Genomic DNA, 13742 nt, shown 5'->3' on the forward strand with positions numbered 1-13742 from the left:
GCGGAAGTGTCCGTCCTGGAGCCGCGCCGACGTCGCCATGGAACCCGCGCGGGGGGTCGACGGCAGCGGCGGGAGGCGGACCCTGCCGGTGCGGCTGCGGAAGCGGAAGTCGACGCTGTACAGGCCCGCCCCCTCCGGGACCCTCGCGGGGCGGGGGGCGGGTGAGGAGAGGTCCACCTCGCGGGGCTGTTGTGAGGGCGAAGTAGCCGCGGCCCCCGCCGCGCTGGGAGAGGCCTAAGGAAGCCAAGGCGCTGGGCAGGAGGGGGCCTTTCCCGCAGGGGCCGAGCGACGCTTGAGGCGCCCCGTCCCAGGAGCAAGGAAGCCGGCGGCGTGCACGTCCAGGGAGGCTCCTTCTACCTGCCTTGACCAGCACCTGCAGGGCCAGAGGGAGAGGCCACGTCATGCACGAAGCACGTTTCCAGCCTCCCTCCCATCCCTTGGGGGACTCTTGGCCCCTGGGATGTTTGTCCCTCAAAAGGCAGTGAGGAGGCCCCATCCCTTGGGAAGGTCTCCTGCACAAACTCCCCGTGGGAAGCGCGCAAGGCTGCAGTGATGCTTATTCACATCCGTGGCCCTTGTGCAGGAGAACTTCCTGCTGGGTTACAGGATGCTTGAATGGGGGTTAGGGAGGACCTTCGCACTTCCTGCCTCAGCCTCCTCCAGCACCAAGATCCCTGGGAGATGACAGTGCTGTTGCTGCCACATGGCACCTGATGGGCAGGAGCTGGCGGCTTTGGTGCTTCCCTTTTGTAGATCTGTGGCCAGAGCGAAGCCCTGGTGGCTGACCAGAAGAAGGCCAGTACAGTGGTACCTCGGGTTAAGTACTTAATTCGTTCCCGAGGTCTGTTCTTAACCTGAAACTGTTCTTAACCTGAAGCACCACTTTAGCTAATGGGGCCTCCTGCTGCCGCTGCACCGCCGGAGCACGATTTCTGTTCTCATCCTGAAGCAAAGTTCTTAACCTGAAGCACTATTTCTGGGTTAGCGGAGTCTGGAACCTGAAGCGTATGTAACCCAAGGTACCACTGTAGTGCATTGCAAGGGCAGCTGTGGCATCTTGCTGTGTATAGTCATAGCTGTCTCTCAGCCACTTCCATTCTCCTTTGAAACCATTAAAGGCATGGCTGCTGAAAAAAACCTGTTCAAGTCTGGAGACTTTGTCCTTGTCCCCCCTTTGAGGCCACCTGCCCCAGGTCATTACAGCCTTTCCTGGTTTAGCAAAGGTAGCATTGCTAGTCAGGGCCCCAGCAGCTGACCCTTGTTGTGGAGTCCTAGTGAGGAAAATTCCAGGACTCAGGAGCCTGGGGGTTTCAGTGCTCACTTAGCTCTTTAGATGTGACTGTAGATTCATCTCTGAAGAGCCTCTTTTGTTTCAGCCTCTTCCAAGAGAAGAAAGACAGTTCTAATTTAGATAAAAGTCAAGGTCCTTCCCCCCTCCAACAAGGTTCTGTTATGCTAAGGTTGTCATGTAAAAGCCAGTTTTAGAGTTGTTCACAAACTAAGGGATGTTAGAATTCCTGACAAGGGATAGCTCAGTCGGTAGAGCATGAGACTCTTAATCTCAGGGACATGGGTTCAAGCCTCACATTGGGCAATATACATTGTAGGGGGTTGGACTAGATGATCCTTGTGGTCATTTCAGACTCTGCAATTCTATGATTCTGTGATGTTGAGAAATCAATTCACAGCTTCAGAGGCAGGGCAAAAATTGAAATAAGACTCCCAGAAGGTATCCAAGGTTTATTTATTTGCAATTGATTACAACATAACCGTAAAAAACCCACTGTACACGAGGTTAATCCCATCTGCTTTTTTCCAGCTCTTGTTGGGGAAAACCTTTATCTGTGCTTGTTTACCATCACGGTGAGGCTACTAAACTGCTTCTTAGTCCAGACAAGCTTTGTCCCAGATGAATATTGGCAGTCACTTGAAGTCGCACATCATATGGTTTTCAAATATCCTTTTTTGATGTAGTGAAATTTTAAGTGAAAGTTTTCCCTAGTTAGGACAGGTCAGAAGTAGGTCCCACTGAGCAGAATGGGACTCGCTTCAGCATAAAGTCAACACGCTTTGGACTGTCATGTTGGGCTGCACAACTTGAGAGTAAATCCAAGTTCAATCCTAGGAGTGGCTTGCTGCCTGCGGTCTCTTAGGGCATCTACTTCGCTGAAGTGAAATCACTCAGTCTTGGGTCAGGGCCTGGATAGGAGCCCCTTTGGAAACTCTACCTGTGTGCAGCCTTGAATTCTGTGATAGTGGGATGTAAATTTATGAAGTAAAGGAACATGGCTGTGGTTGAGCATGTTGTGGCTGGGTTAAGGTAGCCTGTTAAAAGAGGCCTAGGAAGCATCATGTAGGCTGCCTGGAGTGTGCAGGATCAGGCTTGGAAGGATTCTTATTTTATCACATTGTCACAACTGGGCCATTTTGACTTTCCGTTGTCATGAAGCATTAGGCAGTGCAGAGGCCCCTGAAGCTCAGGTGTGGGGCTTGGATGGTTTCCTTGAAGGCCTGCCCATTCCTTTCCCTCTCCCTCCAGCATACTCTGAGATACAAGGAACTTGAGACACAAATTGGTAGTGGAAAAGGCTCTTTCCTGCCACAGGAATGTGCCAGCTGATTGACTCTTGACACATCTGAGATGTGGGTTTGGGTGGAACAAGATTCAGTTTTTCAGCAGGTGGGGGTAGTGGTAATTTAGTAATTGTCAAAGACCCTAAAATATTACATTAGTTGAATTTTCATGAGTTTGTTGGAGATTGGCCACATAACACCATGCTCCATGCCTGTTCTTTATGATATCTTTAATGATTATAATTATGGCTATTTGACCTGGGAGTGGACAGAAGGTCTGCGGAGCCATCTCTACCCTCTGCTGTTCGCAAGCATTTATAAAGTGTTGCACCTGCTTAACAAGGATGATGTTCAGCTGCTGGTGAGTGTGGACTTGGGTGTCATTCAACTGCTGCCAGAAACACATCAAGCATTTTGCTTTTGTGGCAGGAATTACCTAGTTATGCTTCATCCCACAGAAGCATATCTCATGGCGCCTTTGCTGAGTACATGCAGGCAAATACCCAGAGTTGGTGGGAGGGGGGTTGGGGATTGTCCATGTTGGGATACTGTCAGGGAGACGGGGGCATCAGGCTGGCAGCCAGGCAATCACTGGTCTCCCTTGGAACAGCATCAAACAGTGACACGAGCCTCAGATACGTTTAGAGACTCGGCACGCTCTTATCAGCAGAGTGAATAAATCTTCTCACAACGGAAGAGGCGGACAGAGCCATGTGTAAGCATTATCTACATTTTATTCAGCATAGTTCAGGCACAATGGAAAACATGTCTGCTTCCCTTCGTCTCCAGCAAAACAGCAGTATACAAAACGGAAGTTCCCAGCAAGTGCTGGAAGTAAACAGGCATGTGACATACAACAGTCATGCCTGTTCCCTTTTAAGGTGGAACGGAACTATATCCTAACAGTCCAGTGGTAACATGGAGAAGGGTAGGCAGCAACCACCCTCTTTTAGCATGGTGGGGGGCAATGATAGGTGGGGGGCTGTTGCCTGCTGTCAGTCTGTCTCTTGCTTTCCTCATCCCTGCTTCTGGCTGCACTATGCAGAATGAGTTGGGATCTGGTAGAGGATTCTCTCAGGGCAAGTGGTACCCTTCTCATGCAGTTTTGGGTTTAATAGTGCAAAGTGGGAGCAGGAGAGAGCTAGGAGTGTAGGAGCCCCATGCCTTGCCTGCTCTGGCTTTCAACATCCTTGGAAATGTATATCCAAGAATGGGACCTGGGGTTCTTTGATGGGCCTCAGTCATGGGGTCAGGACCAGGAAGACACTCCTTTGTGCCCAGATCTGAGTCTTGGGGCCACTTCACTGCCATTCAGCATAAGGCTCCACAGTTTCAGCAGATTTGTGTGGCCTCTTTATTTTTAGCCACTTTTGAAACACTTTTATTGCTGGTGTCCATGGGAAGGAAAGTGTGAGTTTACATTGTGCATAGGGCACACAGGCCACATTACAGCAACAACGGAGGAAGGAAGGAAGGAAGGAAGGAAGGAAGGAAGAAAACAGAAACATAAAGGGTGGCAAAGCAATCAATAAATGAAGTTTGTGTTGATTTGAAAGCGTTGTCTTCCTAACGAGCTCGTGTGTTCCGTCGTCAAGCACATTAATGTTATCTATGCATGAGTGATCCCTCCTCAGACAGGAATGACTTGTGCTGCTCCTACCCTAACAGATCTGGCTCCCTAGAATTGCACAGGCTCTTCTGGCTGCGCTGGCAGACGTGGTGTTGTACTCCTTGGTGAAGCGACAGGATGGCGCAGAGGTGGCCAAGTGGGTGGTGAGTGCCTGTCTGCCTTCGTCTTTCTTGGGCTTCCGGCTGGGGGGTGATGAGCGCCTGGTCCTTTGTCTTGCCTTGTGACCCTTCTTTCCCTCATCCCACACCAGCTCTTCTTCTTCTCCTCCCACCTTGTTTCCAGTACTTCTGCCAGTTGTGTTCCTGGTTCACATGGTACTGTTGTACCAGAACGCTCACCAACACCATGGAAGCTGTTCTCACCATTTTCGCTCTTTACTACTATCCCCTGGAAGGCACCAGGACAAAGAGGAGCAGGTGAGAATACCTATGGATATCTTTAATAGCCATTAAAGGGGCTGGGGCAAACCCCTGACACTTAATTAAAATGTTTATAATGGTAGGTTTGGGGAAATGTCACACCCTTGTTGAGCTTCCTTATGCTTGGCTTTCCCCTCACGCAGCATATTTCCATCGCCAGCTTAGCTATTTCTTTGTATGCAAATGGGGGTCACCCAATAACCAAGCACTCTTTTCGTCACTCAAGCAAAAACACCCTTTCCCAATAACCTTGTTCTTCTTTTCAAATGTGTTGTTTCCTGACAGCCAAAGGAATGGGTTTGGTTTCAGGCATTGCCCAGCTCCAGATTGGCAGGGCTGTGTGATCTGTATAGATCAATGTAAAAGCTCTCACATCTGTCTGTCTGCCTCTCTTCTTTGTTGGCAACATTTCCCTTTTCTCAAGACATGTTATATAAAAGGCTGCAGTCCTCTACTCACTTACCTGAGTGTAAGCCCCATTATACGCAGCAGGGCTGCCTTCCGAGGCTTCCCCAACATAACTGTCAATGTTTCCCTTTTTTAAAGGGAAATTCCCTTATTCTGAATAGGATTCCTTGCAAGAAAAGGGAAAATTTTACAGCTATGATCCCCATAGCTGTGAAACAGTAAGACTGCAACCCCCCTCCTCATCCCCCATGGCCAGGCTCCCACACCAGCCTGGCTGGCTTTGCCCCCAGTGTTCCTGCCCTCACTGCCGCCTCTTCTTTCCAGCATCCCTTACTTGACCCTGGTTGCTCTTTCGTTTGTGATTCGCCCAACCGCTCTCATTCTGTGGGTGCCTTTGCTGCTCCGGCACTTCTGGAAGGAGCCCCAGAAGCGGCACCTCGTCCTGCACAGCTGCCTCCCAGTGGGGTAAGGGCGTCTCTTCTGAATCTAGGCCTGGGTAAGGTAAAGGGACCCCTGACCATTAGGTCCAGTCGTGACCGACTCTGGGGTTGCAGCGCTCATCTTGCTTTACTGGCCAAGGGAGCTGGCATACAGCTTCCGGGTCATGTGGCCAGCATGACTAAGCCGCTTCTGGCAAGCCAGAGCAGCGCACGGAAACGCCGTTTACCTTCCTGCCGGAGCGGTACCTATTTATCTACTTGCACTTTGACATGCTTTCGAACTGCTAGGTGGGCAGGAGCATGGACCGAGCAACGGGAGCTCACCCCGTCACGGGGATTTGAACCGCCAACCTTTTGATTGGCAAGTCCTAGGCTCTGTGGTTTAACCCACAGCACCACCCAGGTCCCCCTGGGTGAGCTAGAGTGCCCCAAGTAGCAGGAGCAGAGCCAGGCCACAGATGCTGTGCAGAGCAGCTGGCCCAGCTTGCTTGCCTGGAGAAGGACTGTTCCTCCGGCCAGGAGAGGCAGCTCCCACTTTGGGCAGTGTGGAGATTGCCTGTGAATCAGTGCCAGGAGCAGGTGGGAGCCGGTCTCTTCCTGGGAGCTGAATTGGCCTGCTCCACAAGGGGGACTCCAGGGAAGATGGTTGCCGTGTGCACCCCAGCAGGTCCCTCTTTTCTCCAGTGTGTTCTTTCTTGACAGATTGATCATTCTGGGATCCTCTTTAATTACTGACCGAGTATTTTTTGGCAAGGTAAGTTGGCATTCACTCAGCATTCTGAGATCAGTTAAAGTGAGTTCTTCTATAGATGGTGCCACAGACTTTCCCTAACCAGTTGCCACTCCTTCCTGTGGTTGTTGCCATTCTTGCAGGGGGCTTGGATGAGGGGATGCATTTCTCCTTCCTTCTTGAGTATTGCACCCAGATTCCAGAAGAGCTGTAATGCACCAGCCAGGGGAGTTTCAATTCTGTCTCCACACACACACCATCGCCACTCCGCCTGGCAGCTCCTCTCCCTCAGCTCCATGAGGCAAATCAGCGCTTGTGGGAACAGGGCTGGCCTGTGCAGTTGCCAGCCGTGGCCAGGGTGGCTCAGGCAAAGAGAAACTTGTGCTGATAGTGTGATCCTGGCTTTGAGATTTGTCTGTTTGAGCAGCTGGGCTGCTTTTTAACTACCGTATTTTTCACTCCATAAGATGCACCTGACCATAAGACGCACCTAGTTTTTAGAGGGGGGATGCAAGGGGAAAAAAATATTTAAAGGGAGCGCTGAGCAGAGCCTGTATGCATCCCAGGCTCTGCTCAGCGCTCCCTTTCACAAGCCGCGTGGAGCTGTCGGGCTGCCCTTCTCCCTCCTCGGGGGAAAAGCCCCCAAGAGCCACACACATGCTAGGCGTGACTCTTTAAAGAGCGTGCAGCTCTTGCTGGCTTTTCTGCAAGGTGGGAGAAGGACAGCCCGTCAGTTAAAGATAGCGCAGAGCGTGTGTGCAGCTCTTAGGGGCTTTCCCCGCCTGCCTCCTGTCTGCATTCGCTCTATAAGACGCACACACATTTCCCCTTTTTAGGAGGGAAAAAGTGTGTCTTATGGAGCAAAAAATACCGTAATACATTTGTTGGGCTGTCGGATAGGAAACTCATGGTGGGGCAATTTGCCCGGCTGGAAAGTGCCAGGCTGAAGTTTCCCAGCCAGAGAAAGATCAGGGTTCCCCTGTGCTCTTTGCCAGTCTCTGCTCTTGCTGAGGAACGTGCAGAATTGGAGAGCAGCGCTTGTGGCGTGCTCTCCTTCTCTGACTTGAAATGAGAAAAGCCAGAGAACTGCAAGGGAAGGCAGCAGCTGGACGGGCAGGGGAAATTTCTCCCTTGGCTACTTGCTGAAGAGTGGAGCTGGGCGGGGGTGGCTTTTACATCTTGCTGTTTGCCCTCTGCCCATTGTCCTCTGGTATAGCTGCTGACCCCATGCCAACAAGGGCATCCAGGTGATTGCCTGGACTGTGGGCCTTTCCTCTCATCTCCTCCTCTCTCTCTTTCTCTCTTTCCTTTAGGAGCGCCAAATGAATAAGCAACTTAAAGCAGTTCAGTAATCCTGCCTTGAACACAAGCGCTCAGACTTTAGTAGGTTGCACTTTCTTTTTTTTTTTTTTGGCCAGCAAACAGGCGAAAGAGGGATGGAGTATCCCTTCCCCATCTCCACCAGCCCACGCCCCGTCCTCTTTGGAGAGTTCTGGCAATTATCAGTGACAGGGATAGTTAAGCGATGCTTAGGCTGTGTTGATGGATTTGGTGCTCCAGATTCCAATTCCATTGGAAGTGGGATGTGTTGAGGAAGCCACCCTAAGCTTACAAAAGCATTGTCAGGACAAATACACCACTCCTCTCCCCTCCTTCCACAGTTCTCCTGTAATAAGGCCTGTCTTGTTGGCTTGCTTCTTCTTTGCTCCTGCAGTGGGTCCTGGTTCAACTGAACTTTTTGAAGTTTAACGTGCTGCAGAATGTGGCCACCTTCTACGGATCCCACCCGTGGCACTGGTACTTCACCCAGGGCTTCCTTGTGGTCCTTGGCCCTCACCTGCCCTTCTTTCTCCATGGCTGCTTCCAAGCATCAAAGAGGCATGGCATATTGCTGGTGCTGGTGCTGTGGACAGTGGCTGTTTACAGGTAGGCTTCCTTCCACACCACAGAACTCTGTGCCAGGTACCGTATTTTTCACTCAATAAGGCGCACCAGACCATAAGACGCACCTAGCTTTTGGAGGAGGAAAACAAGAAAAAAATATATTCTGAAACCCAGAAGCCCCCAAGAGCTACGCTCCCTTTAAAGAGCCGCGTGGAGCGTGTGTGCAGCTCTTGGGGGCTTTTCCCCAAGGAGGGAGAAGGGACTGACGGGCTGCCCTCTGTCCCTTCCCCCACCTCTCAGAAAAGCCAGCAAAAGCCATGCGCTCTTTAAAGAGAAGGGACTGACAGGCTGCCCTTCTCCCTCCTTGGGAAAAAGCCCCCAAGAGCCGCACACACGCTCCACGCAGCTCTTTAAAGGGAGCGCTGAGCAGAGCCTCCCGCCTGTATTCACCCCATAAGACTCACACACACATTTCCCCTTACTTTTTAGGAGGGAAAAAGTGCGTCTTATGGAGCGAAAAATATGGGTATTTCCTCTTTCAGATTTGTTGGCTAGTTTGCTTAGGGTTCTTCTAATGCTGCCTTCCTGCCAGTGTGCCAGAAGAGCCAGCTCACTGTTTAAAATCCAATGGGAAGAAAATGTGGGTTCCATTTCTGGTACAGAGTTCAGCATTTGGTGTTCTGGTGAATTGGTGGTGGGAGGGACAGAGCAAAATGGTTCTGTCCACTCTGGCTTCTCCTTCTTATGGAGCCAGGTGGGGTAGCTTTTATGACGGCATGTTAGGAGCCCCACTTGCTCTGGAAAAGTTTGATTCAAGCTGCAGCTGGGGACCAGAGCCCTTGGTTCCGACTGCTGGGCAGGCTCTGTCCCTCCTTGTGCTGGGGGATGGGAGGGGGAGGGCTAGTCTTTCCTCCTGGGGTGGTCGTTCAGCCCAGAAGGAAAAATGCAGTCCACCCTCCCAGGTGAAGTCTGCAAGGCGTGGGGTGCATAGCCACCCTATCCGCACCTTGCGGAGCGGGGCTGCCTGAGTTTGCTGGCCAGCGCTGGGCCTGGCTGCTGCCTTCACCCGGGAGAGTAGGCTCCATCTTTCCTCCTGGGGTGAACGATCACCCTGGGAGGAAAGACGCAGTTCACCCTCCTGGACAGATGAAAGCAGGGCTGCCTCTGCCCCAGCACCAGCGTCAGGCAGCCTCTGTACCACTCCGCAAGGTGTGGGGTGCAAAGCCACGCTACCTGCGCTTTGTCTCTACACTGCCTATCTGAGCCCACCTGACTCCTATGCCAAGGCAGTGGCGGATGAGGCAAGCGCCCGGGAGCCTGCCTCAGCCTCCACCACCACCTTGGCAGGTTGGGAGGAGGGAGTCTAATGGAATCCGCACCCTGGCACCGGCTTGCAAGCGGCAGGATTGGGACTCTCTCAGCTGGGGGGGCACTTTAACGGAGCCCCCACCCTGCCACTGGCTCTTGTGATATATTGCTGAGTTAAGCCGTCATCGCAGTCTTCATACTGGTCCTGGGTGATATATCAATATATGGCCCAGGCTTGTGGCTGAGGAATCTTACTTTTAAAATCTGCCTCGGGACAGTATAGTCTGCCACAGTCCTCTGTGCTTCCCATGTTGGCAGCAGGCTCCTCCACCACAGCTCAAGGGAGCTTTTGGATTGGGCTGTGACCCCATCAGCTGGCTGCTTCTGTGACTTGGGAGGACCTTTGGCACATTTTTCTGCAGTAAGGATGATTGGGAAGATGCCTAGCGAGAACCTTCCATTTACACCTTCTTCCTTTTGTGTTACAGCACCCTGAGCCACAAAGAATTCCGCTTTATCTACCCAGTGCTGCCAATCTGCATGGTGTTCTGTGGTAAGCATTTTGATTTTAAACACATTATGATGTTTCTGTGTGCTGTTTCATAGAATCATAGAATTGTAGAGCTGGAACGTACCCTGGGGGTCATCTGGTACCACCGCCTGCAATGCAGGAATCTCAGATAGATCATACAGTAAATGTACAACAAATAACACATGACAGACAGCCATCCAATCCCTACTTTTAAAAACTCCAAGTTGGGAGAGTCCACCACTTCTCATGGAAGTCATTTCCACTGCTCTCTCTTTCAAAAAGTTCTTCCTGATGTTTAGTTGAAATCTCCTTTCTTGTAACTTGAAGCCATTGGTTCAGGCCCTACCCTCTGGAATAGGAGAAAACAAGTTTGCTCCATGTGACAGCCCATTTGAAGGTGGCCATCTTACCTCCTCTCAGCTTCCTCTTTACCAGGCTAAACATACCCAACTCCCTCAACCGTTCCCCATCTATGGTTTCCAAGAACCTTTATCATCTTTGTTGCCTTTGTTTCTGCACACATTTCAGCTTGTCAATATCCTTTTTAAATTGTGGTGCCCAGAACTGGACACCATATTCCAGGTGTGGTCTGACCAAGACAGAATAGAGTGGTACTATTATTTCCATTCATCTGGACACTATACTTCTGTTGATGCAGCCTAATATAGCATTAGGGGTTTTTTGCTGCTACATCACACTGATTCTAGATCGTATTGTGCAGTTGGTTCTTCCTGCCTGCATATAACCTTACATTTGTCCCGTTTGGTCGATATATTTGGATTCATGGTGTTGTTAAATCTTAACTCTAAAGGAAAAACTTGCTGTTGTGGAAGTTTTAGTGCCAAAATGTGTCTCATCTTTGAGAAGTTTGAAATACTGCTTCCTTCTTCTAAAGGGAATGAGCATCTTGAATGGTTTGATACAGAGATTGTGTGTGTCAGTGCAGGGAAAAATGCTGCCATTGTGTCCAAATTGGCTGACATCCACCAAAACAGCGTACCTGTAAAAGCAAACTGTCCAGTAGTGACACATTATTTCACTCCCATTGATTAATAAGTACATCTTCTACATACAATGTTGTTGTTGTTTTTTAAAAAGATTCAGCTGTGGCTTCTGGCAGGTTTAGTGCTTGGGCTCTTTCCGAGGCAGGAATGAAAATAAAGGCTGGGCAGTCTTTATAGAAATAGCTCTCAGACATTTGATGGGAGGGAGGGAGGCCAAGCTGAAGGGGAAGTTGAATGATGAGAAGCCTTAGGGCTGAGCCAAAGGGGGAAGGGGATCTTTAGGTGTTACGAAAGCCCCACCACGCTGCTGTTTGGAAGTCTCTGGAACTGCTCAGGTCCCTGATCTCAAGGACCCTAGATTCATCTACTCCATTTTCTGCTCCCTTCCCTCTCCTCCCCGTAGGGCATTCTCTTAAGCAGCTGAAAAGGTGGCAGCGGGCAGCAGCCATCTCCTTCCTGCTGGTGACAAACTTGCTGCCCGCCCTCTACACTGGCTTGGTCCATCAGCGTGGAACCCTGGATGTCATGGGCCACCTGCAAAGCCTGTGCGGCGCTCCTGCTGACTCTCCAGGGCAGCCAGCATCCGTCTTCATGCTCATGCCCTGCCATTCAACTCCTTTTTATAGGTAAGACCCAGCAGGGGGTGTATGTGTGTGAGGTTCCAGTGGCACTCTGCATGGGAATCTGCAGCTTTTCTGCTCTTTTACTGCCAGAGCAATTCAGAGGAGGCAGGCGAAGGTGAATCCAAGGTGGAGGAACCACATCAAAAACCCTCCTGGGATCACACCGGGAGGGGGAAAAGCATTGGGGCAGGGCAGCTGCCGTTTCCCTCCCAACTCTTTCTTTGGCCTTTTTCCTTTCTGTTGATCTCAGCTCCGGGACTAGCATACAGTGGTGCCTCGCAAGACGAAAAGAATCTGTTCCGCGAGTCTCTTCGTCTTGCGGTTTTTTCGTCTTGCGAAGCAAGCCCATTAGCGGCTTAGCAGGCTTAGCAGATCAGCTGATAAGCGGCTTAGCGGATCAGCTGATAAGCGGCTTAGCGGCTTGGGAAAAAGGGGGGAAAGGAAAAAAACCCCGCAGGAACTCGCAAGACATTTTCGTCTTGCGAAGCAAGCCCATAGGAAATTCGTTTTGCGAAGCACCTCCAAAACGGAAAACCCTTTCGTCTAGCGGGTTTTCCTTCTTGCGAGGCATTCGTCTTGCGGGGCACCACTGTACTTCCATCTCCTTCTGGGTTACGTCAGGGGAGCAGAAAGGCTTTGAATTTGGCAAAGCCACCCCTGGAATGTCACATTTCTGCTGAAAGGGACAGCTGTGGAGATTTTGTGGCTGCAGTGATCCTCTGTGGGGCAACCTCCTGACCTGGCCTTTGGAACAGCCTGCCAGCGACCATTGATAGGATTGTCCTCTAGTTTATGCTGGATTGATGCTGATGCCTTTGGAAGAAGTTTCTCCTTAAACTGACTCCTTATTAGTCTACACCTCTGTGCTATACTTTTTGTAACAGCAGCAGCCTTTGCGGGCTTAATTGTGTCTTTCTGGCTGGATCAGCAGCTGTTGCTGGAACTGATGCAAAGAGCCTGAGATAGAGAACCCAGAACCCTGTAACACTTTGCCCAAGCACCTGAAGCCAGTTTCACACTTGGGGGGACCCTGGAAGTTGTGCCCCTATTGGGATCATGGGAACCTTGACTGTATTCTAGCTGTTGAGCCATTTCCACATCTTTGCGCCTGTAAAGTCAGCGCCGCTTCCAATTCCAAAGCACAGGAAGTCTCCACTGCCTCACGCTTTGTCTTCACCAGGTGACATGGGGACTATCTGTAGCAGTGTGTGTGGAAAAGTCACCTTCAGCCCTTTCCACCCATCCTGCAGGTCCCATTTTTGCTGCGCCTCTCAACTGATAACACACACAGACACTGGTATGTGTGTATTCAGATCAGCACGTGGAAAAGAAGTGCTGCCAACACTTGCCAATGCAAAATAGCCTCAGCCATTTGTATTAATGCCTGTTTCTCTCCCCCCCTTTTCTAGCCATGTTCATTGCCCACTACCTTTGAGGTTTCTTCAGTGCCCCCCTGATTTGACCGGAAGGGCAAATTACCTTGATGAAGCCGACTTATTTTATGCAGACCCTCTCAGCTGGCTCAGTGAAACGTTTTCCAATGTTACGCTGCTACCCACACACTTGGTGTTCTTCAGTGTGCTTGAGCAGGTAAGGCGAGCGCAGAAGAATCCCAGTCTCGTTTTCAGTGGGGCATCGAGCACACCCCTATTGGCATCTTCATCAAGGAGATGAACGAGATGATTACAGAGGGTGTAAGCATAAGTTGTTTTAAACTGGCTTTATTGTTGTTTTGAAATTGTGACCCACCCAGGGACCTTGGGGTGGAGGATGGGAAATGAATGAATGCTGGATAGCCCAAAACGTCCCAGAAAGCGGGGGATGGGGAGGGAGGAGCATACCTGTGTTTAAGAAGGTAAAAAGAGTCCGCTGGATGAGACCAACTGTCTGCGTCTCTCATTGCTCCCTCTGAAGTTGGGGGTTCATATTCCTCCCATGACTGAATTGATAGGCTTCATTTTCCTCCTCTGTGCCACTAAAGCTAACAGACATCACCTCACCTTGGAAGTTATTTCCACCTGTGAACTCCACACTGCAAAGAAGGGTTCACATTTTGGTTTGTCCACAGTTCTCTTTGATCCAGCTAATTTTTCCTCTTGTGATACCGTTGAAAATAAACTATCAGAAATTGGTGCCACAAAACGTGTTCCATGTGGAGAAATTCAGAGCACCTGAACTGGTCAGGCCATA

The 13742-nt window shown here is 50.6% G+C and overlaps 1 protein-coding gene across 3 annotated transcripts in view; it reads left to right on the forward strand.

Moving 5' to 3' along the window:
* The window catches only part of PIGB (phosphatidylinositol glycan anchor biosynthesis class B), a 14630-nt gene continuing 888 nt past the window's right edge, over positions 1-13742 (forward strand). The window contains exons 1-11 of one of the 3 annotated variants that reach the window (XM_081887703.1): positions 1-161; positions 1820-1953; positions 2816-2935; positions 4243-4347; positions 4487-4620; positions 5356-5496; positions 6174-6225; positions 7916-8127; positions 9882-9946; positions 11333-11555; positions 12962-13142. In XM_081887703.1, coding sequence (XP_081743829.1) covers positions 38-161; positions 1820-1953; positions 2816-2935; positions 4243-4347; positions 4487-4620; positions 5356-5496; positions 6174-6225; positions 7916-8127; positions 9882-9946; positions 11333-11555; positions 12962-13142 — 1491 coding nt within the window. In that variant the 5' untranslated portion in view covers positions 1-37. Of the gene's footprint in view, positions 162-1011; positions 1730-1819; positions 1954-2815; positions 2936-4242; positions 4348-4486; positions 4621-5355; positions 5497-6173; positions 6226-7915; positions 8128-9881; positions 9947-11332; positions 11556-12961; positions 13143-13742 lie in introns of those variants that run through there. The other 2 variants (XM_081887705.1, XM_081887704.1) reach the window with 2 other exon arrangements.

Source organism: Podarcis melisellensis, assembly GCF_964234715.1.
Source record: "Podarcis melisellensis genome assembly, chromosome: 14".
Taxonomy (NCBI): Eukaryota; Metazoa; Chordata; class Lepidosauria; order Squamata; family Lacertidae; genus Podarcis; species Podarcis melisellensis.